We start from the raw sequence: 19082 nt of genomic DNA on the forward strand, positions 1-19082 counted from the left end.
ATACTGAGATGTCCCGTTAGCAGAATGGAGTCTATTTGAAACAAGGGACTGATGACCTTGCTGTTTGGTCCCTTTAACCTCAAACAACCAACCAACCAACCAACTCACCCCCACCTTCACCTACCTTGGCCTCACCATTGACCGTCACCTCACCTGGATCCCTCATCTCCGCTCCATCCAATCCAAAGCCCACAACTGCCTCCGACTCCTCAAACTCCTCTCTGGCCGGACGTGGGGGTTGCACCCCTCTACCATCCTCCACACCTACAAATCCTTAATCTGTCCCATCCTCTGTTATGCCAGTCCTGCCTGGATATCTGCCCCCCCAAATTCTATACGTCCCTCCAGATCCTTGAGCGTCATGCACTCCGCCTCGCCTTCTGAATACGCCTCCCGTCCCGCACGCGGATCCTCTATGATCTCATTCCTTTCCCCCATCTGCTCCTATTCCTCGAACATATCCGCATCCTCTACACTTCCCGCCGTCTTGCACCCCCTCACCCCCTGGTTGCTCCTCTCCTCTCCCATCCCCACCCCCTGCCACGTCTTCACCATTGTGTCCCCCCTACCCTCCATCTCTACACCCTACATCTCCTTTCCCAAAGTGGCTTCCGTCAACTCCCCCTCCCGGATGATGCCCTCTCTCCCTCCATTTATCCCTCCTATCGAATCTGATCCTCACCCCCCTCCTTTCCTCCGTCCTTTCCCTGGGCTCCCTCTTCCTCCCCCCTTCCATCCTGTGTTTTCTCCCCGCCCACCCTCCGAGTCCTTGCATTCCCCTCCTCTGCCTTCCCCCTTCCTGGCACGTCTGCTCAGCACCCCCGCCCCTCTTCTGGGTCCTCATTCTCCATTGGCTTCTTTCCCCCCTCCCACCCTTCACTTTTCCTCTCCTCCCCCCCTTTTTTATTTCTCCATCATCTGTCCATTTTCCCCCCCACCTGCTCTCGGCTGTGGCATGTCATATTTGTGCCAACTTTTTAATGCAGTGTTTAAGTGAGTGTTCAGTGTTGTGCGTCTTTCCACAGTGTTGCGAACAGAAATCATGCTGTCGCTGGGTGTGCGTTTTATATCTTGCGAACAGAAACCAGACTGTCGCCGTGTTTTTTAACTGTCTGTCTGTTATTTTTCTGCTTCTTGTGTATTTTCTTAGCATCATCAACACTGTGTTTTATGTTTTAAGTTCCAGAATTTTCTGCCATTTTACCTTCAAGTCACCGATTTTATCGCTAACTGTTATTTTTCTATTCTCTTCATCTTTTTAAAAACAAATTCTGTAGGCTGAAGAGCGGCGTAGTAAGCTGCTGCCAGCCCGCCCCCTTCGGGGGGAACTGAAATTCAATAAAGAAGAAAAAAAATAAAAGTAGGGACGTTTGAAAATTTTATTTCTGTTGTTCCAATGTGATACATGTACCTTTGTGAACGTATCATTTCTGAGAATGCATGCTGTTACAGCGTCATTGCCTGTAAATATCACATTAATACAATAAATGCTCAAAATGATGTTCGTCAACCTCAGTGCATTTGGCAATACGTGTAACGACATTCCTCTCAATGTGAGAGAAACTTAATAACAGGTCACAATCAATTGAGAACAGACACTGACAAGGTACAAGCGGACGTACAAACATTGCGTAATGACATTCAGGACGAGATCAAAACATTACGTAACAACACCCAGGGAGAAGTCAAGAAACTAGAGAAACAGATAAACGTAATTACTAGACAATCAGCAGGTACAGCGAGCAACACATAACTTTCAGAAAGCTCCGCACGCTATCAGGCGAAAATAGAAACTGAACCGTTCGTGTGTGAACGTCTTGATTGCTTTGTTTTCCCTGGACACGAGATCGCGCCTTATAGAAACATGAAGCCTGTTTGTGTTTAGAGAATATTCGGTGCTCCATTGTTTATATTAGGTGGCGAATAGAAACCGAAGCACCGTTTCACGCTTGTCGACAGCAACCAAGAAAGAACTGGAAACGAACCGAACCGAATGGAGTAGCATGTGTGTGAAAGAGACCCAAGGCCCACTTCACTCGTTCCGGTGACCGTCGAAACGGCACTGCCGCTATTTCATATTTATCCTGTTGCTGTTGCGCACAGCATGGTAGCTCCGATCATTTTATTCGTTCCTAGTCTACGAAAGTGCAGTGGGGAAACAATTGCTCACAATTTCTTACTGGAGGCAAATTTACACATGCATTGGAGCTGTGATGGTGAACAATGTACTGGAATCGAAGATCGTTTTCTCAAAAGTCGATAAATGCTCATTTGTGCAAAATTGAGATGTTCGAAGTTACAAATCAAGCTTGTTCCACGCGTGACCAATTGAAATGATTTTGTCAAAAGCTGATATTTGCTTTTGTTATTTGGTGTTGAAAACTACCAGTTTTTGCAAAGCTCGATATTTGCTCTTAGCCAGTTAAAGCAAATGTCTATAAGCGCAGACTATGCTTCGCTTCTGAGACACCTGAATGGAAAATAAGATGTTATGATAAAACTAGTCTTCTGCAAAAATAAGAGCATAAACTGTAGGCAAGCACTTGCCGCCAGAACCAACAATTAGTGGTTCAAACAGCATTGACTCCTGATTATTGCTCAGTTCGAGCCATCTTTGTCAGGAAGAAAAAACGAAAAAGGAAGAATACTGTTTCGATAAACTACAGCATGACGAAAAAAGATGGCCAGACAGTATCTGTATGTGTCGCAACATCTCACGCAACATCGGAGATGCCCAAAGACGCTCTCAAAAGGAACAAGCTTTGGAGAAAAAGGATCAGTTAACAACGAACCACAGTTTGCACAAACTCCGTGCAAAAAAGTTCTGTGCAATAATTAAAGAGGTAAATACTAATGCACTTAAAGTATGTTTGATATACCGTACAACAAAATCAGCCAATACCGAAGCTCTCCGTGGGTGAAGTATTCTGTTCAAGACGGGTTTGGCTGTACGGGCATGGCTGTACAATTTGTGCTTAATGATTCGTTCCCAACCACAGACACAGGAAAGGATTACATTATATATTTGGCTTGGAACAGAAAGACCGAAGCGGTGCAACTACGTAGCCTGTGCTCTTTGGATTTTCACAAACTTTGAGGCGTCCCAGCCATAAAATCGTCCAAGTGAAATTCATTTTTTTTTATTCCTGTCCCGTCAAAACAAAAATACAGTAATGATGGCACAATAATGTTCTTCAAGGAAGAACCCCAAAATTTAATAAGATGGTATATTACCTTCCATTTTGTCGTCACAACTATGAACCTGACTCAGTGTTAGCATAGTGGATAAAGACTACCGGAGAAAGGAAGATATTCTTTCATTGACTGAATACTATAAAGTGCCGGGACAACATGGCATCGTCAAGATATTAAATGAAGATTGGGAGCAAAGGCTCTACGGTCCAGTGCAGTAAAAGGCCTAATGTCTAAGATTTCTTTGAAGTTAAGTGATCAGTCAGTTGTTGTTGTTGTTGTTGTTGTTGTTGTTGTTATTGTCAGCACCACTCCTGTCGAGGTTGAGGTATGGATATCCAGAAACTGAAGCCAGTATGTGAGGAAAGTAGCCACCTTGGACAAGAACAACTTTGACAGCAATGAAAAGAAAAAGTACGTCTTAAAACTTAGAAGGCATTTTAATGTACGAGAAGGAGCAGAAGAGCTTTATGAGAACATTGCAGAAAGTGGTCAATAGATCATTTTAGTATCGTTGTAGTCATTATAATGGGTATAATTTCAATAGCATTTTATACTTTTATTTTGCACTTCTTCTTATCGAACATTTATGTAAAAGTATAGTGCTGAAGTGTAATTTTGTAGTACATTATTGTATTTCTACGCAAAATGAACAATTACGTAGCTTTCGTAATTAATGTTAAATACAAATAAGAACCTGAAAAGTTTGAACCTGAGTGTGCGTGTTTACAAAACTTTTAATTTCCATCTTGGCATTCATCGACTTCTGAAGAAACTTGGAAACTTTTTTACTCTGTGCTGAAATAAAAACTCAACGCTGACGGAGTATCCATTTAGATGCAGATAGATGTAGATGTAAATGGTAAGTTATCCCGTTTGTGTAATTATTATTTCGATAAGATATTTGAAAAAAAGCAGTTGCTAAAAATTTTTCTTTTCTCCTTTTATCGAGTTGTGAACGCATCAAATTCGATTTATTTCATGTACAAAATACACTTCATCCATTACTTTCAGGGCGGTGGCAGATTCAGTATACCGGTTTGTATACGTCCATACTGGAAGTTACGGGAAGGATTGTCATTCATGTTCAAATTCAGTTCTATATGGATATCGCTAGGAAATAAAGAAATGGAAATTCTTGAACAACAGGACCCAGGAGACCTTACTTTTTCGTGAGCAATGAGGCTTTTGGACTGCACAGTCACCTCCTTCGATGATATGGAGCCAATATGTTGACTATTGCCAAGGAAATTTTCAATTAGCGTCTTTCAAGGCTCGAAGATGCGCAGAATGTGCTCTGGGAATATGAAGCAACAAATGGAGAATTTTTCCAAGATTTTTCTTTATTTATTGTAAAAGCCTGTGTCGTTTTGCGTAACTTCGTGCGCGATAGAAACTGCTTCGAAATTGAAGATATATAATCGATGAATTGACTTTAGCGAGTGTACACAGACGGGCACAGGGAGTAATTTCACGAAATAATTTGAGGAACATAACCAAGACTTGCTTCTGATTCTAGATGCGGCTATAAACTCAATGTTTCCTAAAATATATTTTTGGGAAAAATTGTTATTACTCCCTTCAGTAAAAAATTGAAATGACAGTGTGGAATTATTGGCTACGAGATCGCATTTGGCGTTGTTCGGAAACCTAGTGCGGGTATTTTCTTTTTTACTCCACTTCGACAACTTGCACGTAGATCATGATGCAATGGTGATGAGGATAACACAGCACCCAGTCCCCGAGCTGATAAAATCTCTGATCCGGCCGGGAATCGCACTCGGGCCTCTGCAAATCAGTCAGCCGCATTGTCCACTCACACCCAAACCACCAGATGTCAGTCAGTCAGATCAGTACTAAACGTTGTATATCGACAGCGTATCAACCAAAACCCGGCTGTAGTTCGTAATCTGTGCTGGCGTCCATGAGTACGTACGTAAACGTGACATACGGGCCACAAGAGAAAGATAACTTTGGGCGTATCTCTTGTAGAGCTCCCGTCAGTGTGCCTTCGGCTGCGGTCCCCTGTGAACCTCCGCCGTGCGCAGCAGCCGTCTCGTTCGCTCGCGGTAAGTTTGAGCACTTATTGCAGCATTCCGGTGTATGTTTGTGTTCACGTGAACATGAGAAGATTCAAGTATGAGTCAACTAAGTAGAGCAGAAACTTTGATGTTAATCTTTGCTCGGAACTTTATTAAACCGAATTCTTATGAATTTCTTGCAGAAACTGTGAAGATATGTCGTGATGGTTTAGTTGCTAGGTATTTCTCGATCGTGACAGTTGCCTTCTTTGTGATAAAATTGTCGAATCTTGTGACGGAAATATTAGTGAAGTTACCGATGCCGGTTTCAATATAAGAACAGTAAGTATTTTCGAATAGCCATTTGAAGTCCCAGACGAGCAAATAAATGCAGTAGAGTGCTCAATAGTATTCCAGAAAATGGACGAACTGACACAAGTTTCTGGTGCTGAAGGATATCAGACAACTTAAAGTGGAACTACAAAAACATATACCATCTTACATTAACATCTGTGGCTACCGACCTATCGTTATGTATGAAGGACGGCTTGGAACGTGCGCAGGGTGTAGTTCAGTGGGTCACGTGCATGCCCAGTGTGTAAAACGGCTCGTGGGCCAGCTGTCGGCCGGCGAATCAGTTAGGCCTGCAGCAATGTCCTCTGTGCCGATAACGTACGTGGCGGTTGTTGCTGCACTCAGACACACGGCGCCCGTTCTGGTCACTCCTCAAACAGATAATGCCACAGCTAACGGTATGCCACTGGAAGTCACTGAAGTTGCGGACGTAATTCGGGCTGCACCACAACCGGCCAAACAGTCTAAGGAAGCCCTAAACTAGTCCGTTCCGGACAGTATATCGACATCGGATACACCGTCTGCTGACTGGAACATCGCTGAACCTGAACGCGATACTGCTGCAGAAAAATGTGCCAACCTCACAGAAAAGCCGCTCCCCCAGAAAAAAATATGAAACAAAGGATCACACATCAAGCTGTTGAGAAAATTGTCCCACTGAAGGGCGAAAAAGTGAAACGAGTGGCCCTGAAATTAAAGTCCAGAGGAATTTTCTGATCGCATTCAGCGTACACCTGTTCCCACAGCTGCCAGTAGTAGTACAGCCACCCCCGCGGAAACAAAACAAGTGCAGTTCCACACAAAGGTACTGCAGAAATCCGCCTTACAACCGCGAAAGATATGTCCAGACCTTCGTTAGAGAGGAATTGGGCTGACGAGACCGCGGAAGATGAGGAAATGAGAGAAACTGCTTTTGCTTTTCACAGAGACGCTGCCAGTCTCCCCTCACGAACGGTTACTTCGTCCAGACCAAGTAACATCAGGCAGCTACGTATCGTACACTTACTGATAGCTTTCACACTGACTTCGCGTAATGAAAGCCTTCTCAAAACAACGACCGCACTGGATTTTCCCCAATGTTTTGTCAACATCACTGATAGAATTTTGAAGAACTGCACATCGAAAATCGTGATTAATGGTCAGCTAACCAGACAACTTGCGTTCACGAGTTCGGTGAGACAAGGATGTCCTGTGTCGATGGCCTTGTGTGGCATTGCCATTGAGTCCCTAGTAGCCACACTGCAGAAACAGCTATGAGGGCTGTTCGTAACGGCCAAAGAATCATATGCAAGGCATACGCAGACAATGTGGGCCTCGTGATCTCCGGTGAAAGTGACGTGGAGAAGGCATTGTAAGTCATCAGCAACTACGAACTTGCATCAGGTGCGCCGCTAAGCAAAACTAAATGACGCATCATGAACGTAGAGCATGGCATATCTTTGCGAAACACGAAACAACTAAATATTGTCACCCATATCCAAATTCTAGGTACCTACTAGAGGTCTAATGTAAAGCATACTGTACCCATAAACTCTAGCAAAAACCTTGCCAGCGTGCGATCCATCGTCACAGAACATAGCGTGAGGGGACTTGACGACATCCAAAAGCCAGCCTTAGCAAATATGTGCATGGTTTGTAAAGTCAATTATGTGGCACAGGTTTCACCCACGCCACGTGAAGCAGCAGCGAGAATTCTCTCAGCTCTGCGTCGTTTTATAATTCGTGGTAACATTTTCAAAGTCAAGTTTGACACGTTGACCCTCTCAGCCGATAACAGGAGATTAAATCTCACTGACGTTGGGAGAAGGTCATAAGCTTTTTTCGTGTGTTGCACATACAAGTTATGGAAGCAGATACTCACCAGCCCCACATCCCACTTACTAGACGAAATTACTCCCTCTGTCTTGAATGCACCCATAGATATGCGCCACGTCCCCAATGCCTTTGATCATTTTCAACAATTTTTATTCGAACTCAGTGACATCCAGAATCCGCCCATCGAATATATGTGAAATTAATATTAATTGAAGATAAAAGTGGAAATTTGATTCAACAAAAATACCCGCACTACAACTGGAAATTTATTTAGAAAAATGTCAGCATCCGTCACCCACCAGCAGATGTGAAACCGGTGCAAGGCAGGAAACTGAAAGTAGCAACCGCAGTGAAACTTCATGCCATTCATCTGGATGATTCCCCACCATGTGAGAATTGTGACCTAATAGAAACCGAAGAACATAGGTTTGTGTGCACTACAGTGAGAGTCATCTGGCCAATTCCCTGACAAATGTTAGCCACGACAACATGAACAGTACCCCCTTCCCCAAGATCTGCCTGCCAATTTTCTGAATGCTATTGATTCCATATTCATTTACAAAAAGAAATGCCACGAATTGGTTAAAAGGCCAAACAATGCATTTCCGCCTGCTGCTGTGGCCGAGCGGTTCTAAGCGCTTCAGTCAGGAACCACGCTGCTGCTACGGTCGCGGGTTCGAATCCTGCCTCGGGCATGGATGTGTGTGATGTCCTTTGGTTAGTTAGGTTTAAGTAGTTGTAAGTCTAGGGGACTGATGACCTCAGATGTTAAGTCCCATAGATCTTAGAGCCATTTGAACCATATTGAATGCATTTTCTCCTGATCGAAGAAAATAAAACCAGAGATAATTTCCGAATGTATGTTTTCCTCAAGCGTCATAATACAACAAAGACTAGAGAATACAAGAAAACTTTGCAAAATTTTTAGTAAATGTAAGTACATGAAACTTAGTCTACAAAGTGAATAGAAAAAGACTTAAACTCAAAAACATAATTACAAATTCTTGTGTTTTGTCTCATACCTGTGTATTTCTTTTAAAGGAAACATTTTAAAGGAAACAGAAATTTACTCTGAAATACACAGCTCAGAAGCACCTTAGTTTGTGTTGAAGCAATCTCAGAGGAAAACTTTATCCTCATGAGAGAAGACGATGTACTCTTTAGGGGGAGAAAGGAGGCCAGGAAAAGAAAAAAAAGCGAAATATAAAAGAAATATTTGGGAGGTCGGTAGAGCGTCAGTTTGTCATACCAAGGGTGTTGGACTAGAACTCAGGACCCTTGTTGGATTCGAGCCCCGGTCATACGAGTTTCTTTACTGTAGTATATGTGAAACTGTTCTATGGAACATCATGTTCCTGACATGTAAAAGTGCTATTTGGAAGTTGTTGTAATGTTTTTTGGCAATCCGCTTTTGCTTCGTTTATTTGAACGTAATAAACCTATCGAGTACATTCGTAGTTTCACGGAATAAACATATACAAACAATCTGAACAGAATCATAAAGTAACAACTGTATCACAGATGCAGAAATATTAATAGTAATACTAAAAACAGTAATAATAACAATTATAATATTATAATTAATAGTATTAGTGAAATTAAACGTAAACAATCGGAGCAGAAGAATAAAGAAACAACTGTAAAACATGTGCAGAAGTATTAATAGTAATATTATTATTATTATTATTATTGTTTCTTTCCTTTCTCAATTTATAGCTTTTGTCTTGTTTCTTGCTGTCTATTCTGTTTTCAGTATTTTTGTTAATCTTTGTCTATAATTTTCTTTTAGTTCTTCTTTAATATTTGTATTATATATTGCTATTTTTTGTCTGTATCCTAGATATTTACAGGCATCTCTTTTTTTCCATCGCTTCTATGCACTCACTGTGGTTATCCAATATGTAATCTTCTTGTTTAGTGTGTTTTCCCTTGACTATGCTATTTTTCTTACATTTGTCTGTTCCAAAAGCCATATTTATATCATTGCCGAATACTTCTGTTATCTTTAGTAATTGGTTGAGTTGTTGATTTGTTGCTGCCAGTAGTTTTAGATCATCCATGTATACCAAATGTGTGATTTAGTGTTGGTATGTTCCAGTAATATTGTATCCATAATTTGTATTATTTAGCATGTTGGATAGTGGGTTCAGAGCAAGACAGAACCAGAGAGGACTTAATGAATCTCCTTGGTATATTCCACGCTTAATCTGTATTGGCTGTGATGTGATATTATTTGAATTTGTTTGGATGTTAAGTGTGGTTTTCCAATTTTTCATTACTATGTTTAGGAACTGTATCAATTTACGATCTACTTTGTATATTTCCAATATTTGTAGTAACCATGAGTGGGGTACACTACCAAAAGCTTTTTGGTAATCAATGTATGTGTAGTGTAGCGACCTTCGTTTAGTTTTAGCTTGATATGTCACCTCTGCATCTATTATCAGTTGCTCTTTACATCCTCGTGCTCCTTTGCAACAGCCTTTTTGTTCTTCATTTATAATTTTGTTCTGTGTTGTATGTGTCATTAATTTTTGTGTAATGACTGAAGTTAATATTTTGTATATTGTTGGTAGGCATGTTATGGGGCGATATTTAGCTGGGTTTGCTGTGTCTGCTTGATCTTTAGGTTTCAGATAAGTTATTCCGTGTGTAAGTGTATCAGGGAATGTGTATGGGTCTGCAATGTAACTGTTAAATAATTTAGTTAGATGTGAATGTGTTGAGGTGAACTTCTTTAGCCAGAAATTTGCTATTTTATCTTTTCCAGGGGCTTTCCAACTGTGAGTAGAATTAATTGCTCGGGTGACTTCATGTTGCAAAATTATCACTTCAGGCATTTGTGGTATAATCTTCTTCTAAGTCGTTTGGCCAATGCTTGTAATTTCTGCTTCTTTTCATCTAATTGCTCTATCGCTTCTTGTTGTGAGATGTTACCTAACCTTTTTCGTTTTTTGTCTGATTTTTCATTCCTTATAAATTTTGTTAGCTGTCCAATGTCTTTTCTCAGTTTTTCTATTCTGATCTGTAGCCTGTGTTGCCACGCTGGTTTTGTGGGCTTCTTCTGTGTGTTGGTTTGTTCTGAACTCTGCCTAGTGTGTATATTTAGTTTAATGAGTGCTCCTATATAAATCAGTAGTTGTAACTCTTCGATAGTTGTATTTTCATTTATTTTGTTGTGTATGATTGTGTTGATAGTTGTTATTGTTGTTTCGACTTGTGGGTTATTTGGTGGTCTATGCAAGAATGGTGTAATGTCTGTATTTGTGTCTTTGTATTCTATATGTGTCAACTGAAAGTTTTCTTCTATATCTAACATGTGTGTCACTTCGTGTTCTATTTGTGCCTGTTCTGGTGGCTGTCTTAAGATTTCGTTTTCCTCTGATTGTTTAATTGATGCGTGTTGTTCTTTGTTTGTTTGCCCTGGGATGTTTGAGCCCATTACTGCATTTTCTTCTTCTGCTGATTGCACATTATTTTGTTCTAGTATTTTTTGTACTTCTTGTTTGATGTTTTCTAATTCTGACTGGGGTATCCTGTTATTTTTTATTATTACACGGATCTGATCGGCTAGTCGTTGTTCTGTTAAAAATTTTAATTCTGGGTATTGGTAATAAATGTTGTATATACTTGTGATCTGTATCCAGTTGCGTTGGTTCCTAAGTTTGTTGCTTGGTAATAACAGAACAACCGGCCGTTGTGGCCGAGCGGTTCTAGGCGCTACACTCTGGAACCGCGAAACCGCTACGGTCGCGGGTTCGAATCCTGCTTCGGGCATGGATGTGTGTGATGTCCTTAGGTTAGTTAGGTTTAAGTAGTTCTAAGTTCTAGGGGACTGATGACCTCAGAAGTTGAGTCCCATAGTGCTCAGAGCCATTTGAACCATTTTTGAATAACAGGGAAACAATAGATTCCTACAGCACGTAATTAGTTATGAACAGCAACATAGCTCGCGAGGCATTCACTTCTAAACGCACACTACGTCTTCACTGCACAAACCTCGGAAATCTCACAAGTCCGCACTCTGAAGTATTTCTGTCTCTCGCGACCACGCGCAAACGGCTCCACACTCCCAAGTCTCTTTCGCGACCGTGCGTCTGTCGCCCGTACAGTCCCGGCACTTCCCGTGTCCAGTGCCGTCCTGTCCAGAACTCCCGCACTTCCCAGACTATCCCTATGTCCACGCCGGAAACTCGGTTCCATCCAGTCTCCCCATTCACGATCGCTGTGATTGGCTCGCGCCATGTCTTTATGCCAACGCACAGTCACACAAACCTAATGAAACATACGAAATACTGGATTTGGATTTAAATACTTGAAATTAAACAAATATTCCTACGGCTGGGCCACAAACACGCTCGAACACAAATTATTAGATACATAAACTATTAAATAAACATATATCAAAAGAAAAGAAGGAAAAGGTAGGCCAGGACCCTAATGTCTCTGTGCTTTCTAAAACACCGTAAATAATTGACCTGTTTCTTCATGAATAGCATATATCGTATATTAACAAAGACATAGATGAATCAATATATTTATAAGCATGCTGCTACCGTTTTATCGTGTAACTGTGGAGTACTTATGGCCTGACGCGACCGATAGTAATCGGCCACTTTGACCTCCAATACCTCGTGAACTATTCAAGTTACATGCCTGTAAGTCATACCAATCCAGTTTTACACTAATAGCTTTCTAAAGACACGGCGATCGACAAAATCGGATGAAGCGTTTATATTTTGGAAATTCGTTTCTGGGTGTTACTTGTATAATTTACCGTCAGATACTAAACTTTAAACTAATAAATATGTTGTCAATATGATTAAACCATCAGAATCGTCGTGCAAATATTGGTAATGTACATGTTTCCTTTTTAGTTATCATGATTCATCTGGCTACTATTAAATTCTATACGAACTGTGAAATGTCTGCCATTAAGGTTCCACAAAGTCCGCCATCTTTAGGTTCGTTTGAGCAGTTACCAGACAGCAGGAGACAACAGGCTGTACTGTGGATGCGCAGCTACGATGACGTAGGCAGCCCGTGTTTGGTGCTTGCTCTGCTGCTACGCTTTTCGTCGCAATTCTGGTGGAATTTCGTGCGTGGTGGGGCATCACGTGACCATGTGCAGCCCTGCGGCATGTTGTTGAGAAGACATGCAGAGTTGTACTTAGAGCAATTGTTTTATCATATCCCACCCAGATAAAGGATGCAAATAAGGAAGCAGTTCTTGGCAAAATATCATTTCAAAATTAGATTCCACAGCTCGAAATACCACAACATTTTGCTTTGGAGTGAATTTGACAGATCTTTTTTTTTTTTTTAATTCGTACTCTGCAATGTTGTTACGTAGCATTTCCAACAGGTTTACATCTTCACAGCACTGCAAAAAGTTAGTAGGATGGAATACAAATTTCTTGAAAAAAAAAGAAAGAATCAGTTTCTTGTGTAGCTTACACCGGAATAAAGGACAGTAAATTTCATGACTATTTCAAAATGTGCAAAAAATTAACATTTTTGTCTGTGAGGCAAAGAAACTGTACAACTGACAGTTTATATTCTACTCTAGGATTAAATTTGAGGCCATGTGCGGAGTTAAAACGATAAAACACGATATGCTGCCAGTCTGCAATTTACCATAGAATGGCATTCTATAAATTTAAGACGTAAACATAAATTAAGAAATAACTTCAGGCCTAGAGGAAGTACTAGACAATTGCCTTGTGATCGAAAAACACTTTCACAGAAGGCAGATTTGTAAAATTCTGCTAAAGCTGTCATATTTGGAACAAAATATTTAATTCAAAACTACTTACCAAATTTGCCTACTTAGTCAGCTTCAAGTAAATGTACACGTGTGTTCGTACGTATGTAGCATTAAGAGATCTTATAGTGTCATAAAAGGAACAGGACATCAGAGACTACTCCAGCCAGCATCGGAATTTCATAAACCATACTAAAATGCTACATTCCGCTCTAATTGCACATTTCTATGTCCAGATGCACTATGAAGTACCTGATATTCAGCTTTTCATGTGGTTTTCGTGATACCAATTTTCTCGGAGGTCCAGTACTGTAATCTCATGTTTGGTTCTTTATTATGGTATAGTGTCATTCGTCCCAGAAAATGAAAATTTGCACTTGAAACTGAACGAAGTTGAAAGTAGCCAATAGTGTGAAACACTTCGTTTCAAATAAACTGCCTCAGCGGAAAAAATTAATAGAAGCAAATTTCTCTACAAAACAGAAATATCTTCGTTAAGACATTAATGGTAGATTGCTAATAACGTAGGAATAATATAAAATCAGAAAATTGAAACTACTAACTTATTTTTGTCTTTCATGGTTATGAGAATGTATGTTAATTCACTTGATGGCTCCCGGCCACAGAAATCTGTTTTGATTTCATTTGACGTGGGGGGTGTAAACGAAGAGACCAGCAATATTACGAAGACACGAAACATATACACGGGTCACTTGGGGAAGGATCCCCCCCACTATAACTCAGCTTGGTCTGCCCATGCGCGAATCTGGCAGCTTGGGCGCGCCGGAAAATTTTTTACGGGTAGGATCTGGCTACTTGCTGCTACTGTACAGCAAACAGCCACGCGTCAAGTAGCCAGAAGCGCGAGGAAGACACTGCTCATACGCGAATTCAGCTCTGCGCATGCGCACGAGCCCGCTGGCAAGTGCTCATACGAACCTTTTGGCACTCCCGGAATAGACGTCTCCTTCATCGACACACAGCACCATCCTCGTCACAGCAGAATTCCCAGCCACGCGGATGGACCATGGGCCGGGGCTATCCCTCTCGTCCGGCTAACGTTTGGCACCACGTATTTTGCTAACGAGCAGCCCGCGGCCGCCGACCGGCCTGTGCGGCCACTGCTTCCACAGAACTTGGAATATTTTCAGGGCGCGACGACTCGCCCGTTACCTCACAGTATGTGTTGTCCTTATCGTAAGTTAGATTAAGTCGGGACCGATGTCCTCAGCAGTTTGGTCCCATAGGAGCTTACCACAAATTTCCAAAAGATCTTGTCACAAACAACCACCACTGAAGTGCGATTTCTAAATGAGAAGACCTCTGTGTAATCTTTCCTTACACATAAAATGTAGGTGGCGTTGCCTCACCTGCTCCTACGTACTTTCTACAATTGCGCTAAAATGCGGCCGGCCGGTGTGACCGAGCGGTTCTAGGCGCTTCAGTCTGGAACCACGCGACCGCTACGGTCGCAGGTTCGAATCCTGCCTCGGGCATGGATGTGTGCGATGTCCTTAGGTTAGTTAGGTTTAAGTAGTTCTAAGTTCTAGGGGACTGATGACCTCAGATGTTAAGTACCATAGCGCTCCGAGCCATTTCAACAATTTCTTTTTATTTTTTATTTTATTTTTTTTTTTTTGCTAAAATGCGAATCATTTTCACATTTAAGAATACAGTGGAATTTACGGCGATCGAATGATTGTGAGATGCTACTTTAGTGGTTATGTAATTTCCATGACTAGCAGTCGACTGCCACTAACTTTTATTATAATATGGACAACGTGCTCCGGAGGAGTAACAGCGATTTGGTGATACAAATGGGCTAAAACAAGTCTAGATAACAATAATATGAGGGTCATTCCGTAAGTCATGGCAACTGTGGTCTATCGGTCGAACACGTGGCATCACCGTAATCACAGTAAACACAGCATTACCCTGCCGAATAGCTGCAGGTTAGCTGGAGGCTTTCCGACGTGGACGCGCAGCAACTATATCCTCGCCACCAAGTGAGCACCCCAGATCTGCCCGTGCTGGCCTGTCCGTGGCTGTTATTGAACCGCGTTCCACAGAGGACCGGCGTTGGCCTATGCAGAGACTGATGGCACGGGCTGGTATATGGGGGCAACAGTGTTCCGTAGTTTACGGCAGGCCTCGAAGGTGAGCAGGAAGTGTTCAAAATGGTACTACATCAGTTGACAGAAGTGCGAAAGTGGATGCGATACGAGACTAGTTGCATCAACCTGGAGCGATTTGAGTGCGAACGGAATAACACGCTCAGTCGCATTATTGCGACTGATGAAATCTGAACACTAGGGCATGAATCAGAACTGAAGTCCCATCATCAGAATGGCCTTATCGAGGTTCACCAGGACGACACAAGGAGCGACAGAATCCATCACCAACAAAGGCCATGTTCTCTCTGGCGTATGATAGCCACGGTATTCCGGAGTCATCCTGTTAGGAATGCCAACAGCATCAATGCCGGATACTAACCCAACTTTCTGCTGTACGATCCGCGATGTTCACTTCGGCGAAAACGTCCGGCACTGATGGATAATGCAGTCGTTCTTCATAATAACGGTATAGCCCACACTACAGACTTCATCGAGAATTGTGTACAGTGGTGGGGGTGGAAAATTCTCCCCTTCCCACCCTATTTACCAAACCGCAGTTCATGCGACTTCGACTTCATTCCACAATTGAAGAAAGCATTGCGTGATTGGCGCTTTGCAGAAGAGGCGAATATCGTCACTTCATTTCAGCGACGAGTGACTCACATTGTTCGCAACGCTAATGGTGAAACTTCCTGGCAGATTAAAACTGTGTGCCCGACCGAGACTCGAACTCGGGACCTTTGCCTTTCGCGGGCAAGTCCTCTACCATCTGAGCTACCGAAGCACGACTCACGCCCGGTACTCACAGCTTTACTTCTGCCAGTATCTCGTCTCCTACCTTCCAAACTTTACAGAAGCTCTCCTTTACAGAAGGTTCGCAGGAGAGCTTCTGTAAAGTTTGGAAGGTAGGAGACGAGATACTGGCAGAAGTAAAGCTGTGAGTACCGGGCGTGAGTCGTGCTTCGGTAGCTCAGATGGTAGAGCACTTGCCCGCGAAAGGCAAAGGTCCCGAGTTCGAGTCTCGGTCGGGCACACAGTTTTAATCTGCCAGGAAGTTTCATATCAGCGCACACTCCGCTGCAAAGTGAAAATCTCATTCTGGAAACGGTATTCAGCACCTTATGCATCGTTGGCAACGCTATATGGATGAACGGGGGGATCATTTCTCAAGACAGTAGTTGATTTTGATTAACTTTTTTTCCATTTGTACTGATGCAGAACAAAATTTACTCAGAGATCCAGTGTATGTGTTTTATTTCATCCTTTCTTGGTTCAAATGGCTCTGAACACTATGGGACTTAACTTCTACGGGAACCAGTCCCCTATAACTTAGAACTACTTAAACCTAACTAACCTAAGGACATCACACACACCCATGCCCGAGACAGGATTCGAACCTGCGACCGTAGCGGTCACGCAGTTCCAGACTGTAGCGCCTAGAGCCGCTCGGCCACCTCGGCCGGCTCGTGAAGTTCTGTCACACAGTGGAATTCCCATGTGCCGCTTGAGCATGCAAGCAGCCACCAGAAGATGCTCATTTTTCTGAATGTGACTTCTACATGACGTCGAAACCGGTCGTTAATAAAATGTTATTACCATATGTTGCTTTTACCCACCCAAATTTTCTATTTTGTCGACCATATAGTTTTGCATGTGAACTCTTAATTTTAGCCATTTAAGCAAGCCTTATGGTTTGAAGCCTTTACGCATTCTAATTTCATAATCTGTTTGCCTACAGGTATCGGCGACTTAAAATTCGTAACAGTATATAGCGCTAGAACGAAAGAAGTGCGATGGGCATCCGGGGCCTTCAGTCGTTCATTGATGGAAAACAATGGTACGAAGAAGTAAACATCAGAGACGTCGCAGATGAATGGAGGCGCACAAAGACTGTGGAGCCAGTCATTGCCGTTGATGGCGCTGCTTGCGCCAGGCACATATACGGTACGGCAGATAAGTTTTGCGGCGGTCAGTACAAGCAATTCCGGGAGTCGTGCAGAACCTTTGTGCAGAGGTTTCGTGACAGTGGGATCCGGTTGGTTTTCTTCTTCGATGGCATACCAGTAGAAGAAAAGATGAATGCCTGGGCAAACCGAAGAAAGGATAGATTGTGGCAGATATCGGAACTCTTTGCCGATTTTCGTGCAGGACTTTCTATGAAAGAGAGGAAATTCTATTTGAGGCCAGAGGCCGTGGTGCCCACTGCAAGAGTCATTTTTGGTACCGAACTGGACTGCAATGTGCGTGTCGCAACCGGCGATTGCGACAATGAGCTGGCCGAGTACGCCGCTAGGGAAGACCATTGTCTCGGCATTATATCCAGTGACACTGATCTGCTGGTGCACGAGGGAGTTCCGTGCCTTATCTTCTTCAAACATCTGAAGATGACCAGCAGCTTAAATGCGCGACGCTACAATCCTGCCGACATAGCCTCGAAACTGGGACTCCGGCGCGAACACCTGCCAGTCTTTGCGTCATTCGTCGGCAACGACATCATCAGTAGGTCGCAGCTGGCATCACTACACGACAACCTTCTTTCACGCTACGGCAGGGGCTCCAGGGTCGAGAACGTCGCCAAGTTCGTCAAGGATGGGCCGCCGGAGGATGTTACAGCTCTGTGTGCCTACGCCTTCGACGACCAACCGAATCACTTGGAGGACGAAGTGAGAGCGAGTATCGACAGCTACAGGCGCGGGAACGCGGTTGCAGAGGAGCCGACTGGCGATGGCCCGTGGGGTGAACTGCTGCGGTTGGCCGAGGAGAGACATGTGACGTGCAAAATGCCTGCCGCGGTGTACGCCGTAATGAAGCGCAGGCGTTTCCGCATCGGTGAGGTTCTAGAAGACCTAGCCGAGCAGCGCCCTACCGGATTGGTGCTTCGACCGATGAGGGCCAGACTGTACGCTGTTCTGCTTCGAGAGCGAGGCCCGGACTCCGCCGAAGTGAAAGAGCTGATGCCTATGGGCATCGGCAACATACGCGAGGAGTCGGTGGCAGTGGCTCGGCTACCCACAAGCGTCCCTCACCCCGGACTTCGTGCCTTGTGGCAACAGGAGGTAACGTACTCGAGGACTGTCACTCACCTGAGTAGTAATGGAATACTTAGTCGACTAGAGTTTGGAATTTAAAGCGGCTGTGCTAGTGTAGAAATTATTTAAACCTCCACTAAGCATAAAATACCTTTTATAAACTGTAAAGTAATACCAGTTCGGATCTTCAGTTACTTACCAGTAGGGCCCGCAGTTTAACGACTGTAATCCCCCCACAAAAATGTATGACAATATTTACATACAATGAGTAGTAATCATGTTATAAAATGACAAAAGTGCACATGCACTGAAATTCAGAATATTTCAGCAAATCGAAAAAAATGTATAGGCAATGGATACAAATCATATTAACAAAATGACACAAGTGCACATGCACTGTAGTTTAGAACATATCAGCAAATCAAAAAAATGTACATACAATGAGTAGAAATCATGTTAGAAAAATCAGCAAATCACAAATGTATATACAATAAGTAGAAATCATGTTAGAAAAATGACGAAAGTGCACACGCACTGAAGTTCAGAACATATTATCAAATTAACAAAAAATGTATAGGTCATGCATACAAATCATGTTAGCAAAAAAATGTTTTTCCCTATGTTACAAGAATTAGGATAGGAAAGGGAAGGATTGCATCATGGTTGTAGCACTTTAGGTTGCACGCAGCTGCACTGAAAGTCCATATCTTTCCACAGAAGTACAACACCAAGTGAGACAATCTGCAGTTCTTTTCCCAGAAGTATTAATCTGCGTACCCAAGACACTGAAATG

General features: G+C 42.8%; 1 protein-coding gene across 2 annotated transcripts in view; it reads left to right on the forward strand.

Moving 5' to 3' along the window:
* Positions 1 to 18408, forward strand: part of LOC124796295 (constitutive coactivator of peroxisome proliferator-activated receptor gamma-like) — a 60739-nt gene extending 42331 nt beyond the window's left edge. Inside the window, exons 1-2 of one of the 2 annotated variants that reach the window (XM_047260415.1) lie at positions 3946 to 4054; positions 16999 to 18408. In XM_047260415.1, coding sequence (XP_047116371.1) covers positions 17054 to 18388 — 1335 coding nt within the window. In that variant the 5' untranslated portion in view covers positions 3946 to 4054; positions 16999 to 17053 and the 3' untranslated portion in view covers positions 18389 to 18408. Of the gene's footprint in view, positions 1 to 3945; positions 4055 to 16998 lie in introns of those variants that run through there. The other variant, XM_047260414.1, reaches the window with a different exon arrangement.
* The last annotated feature ends 674 nt before the right edge of the window (positions 18409 to 19082 follow it).

This window comes from Schistocerca piceifrons, chromosome 4, assembly GCF_021461385.2.
Source record: "Schistocerca piceifrons isolate TAMUIC-IGC-003096 chromosome 4, iqSchPice1.1, whole genome shotgun sequence".
NCBI classification, from domain to species: domain Eukaryota; kingdom Metazoa; phylum Arthropoda; class Insecta; order Orthoptera; family Acrididae; genus Schistocerca; species Schistocerca piceifrons.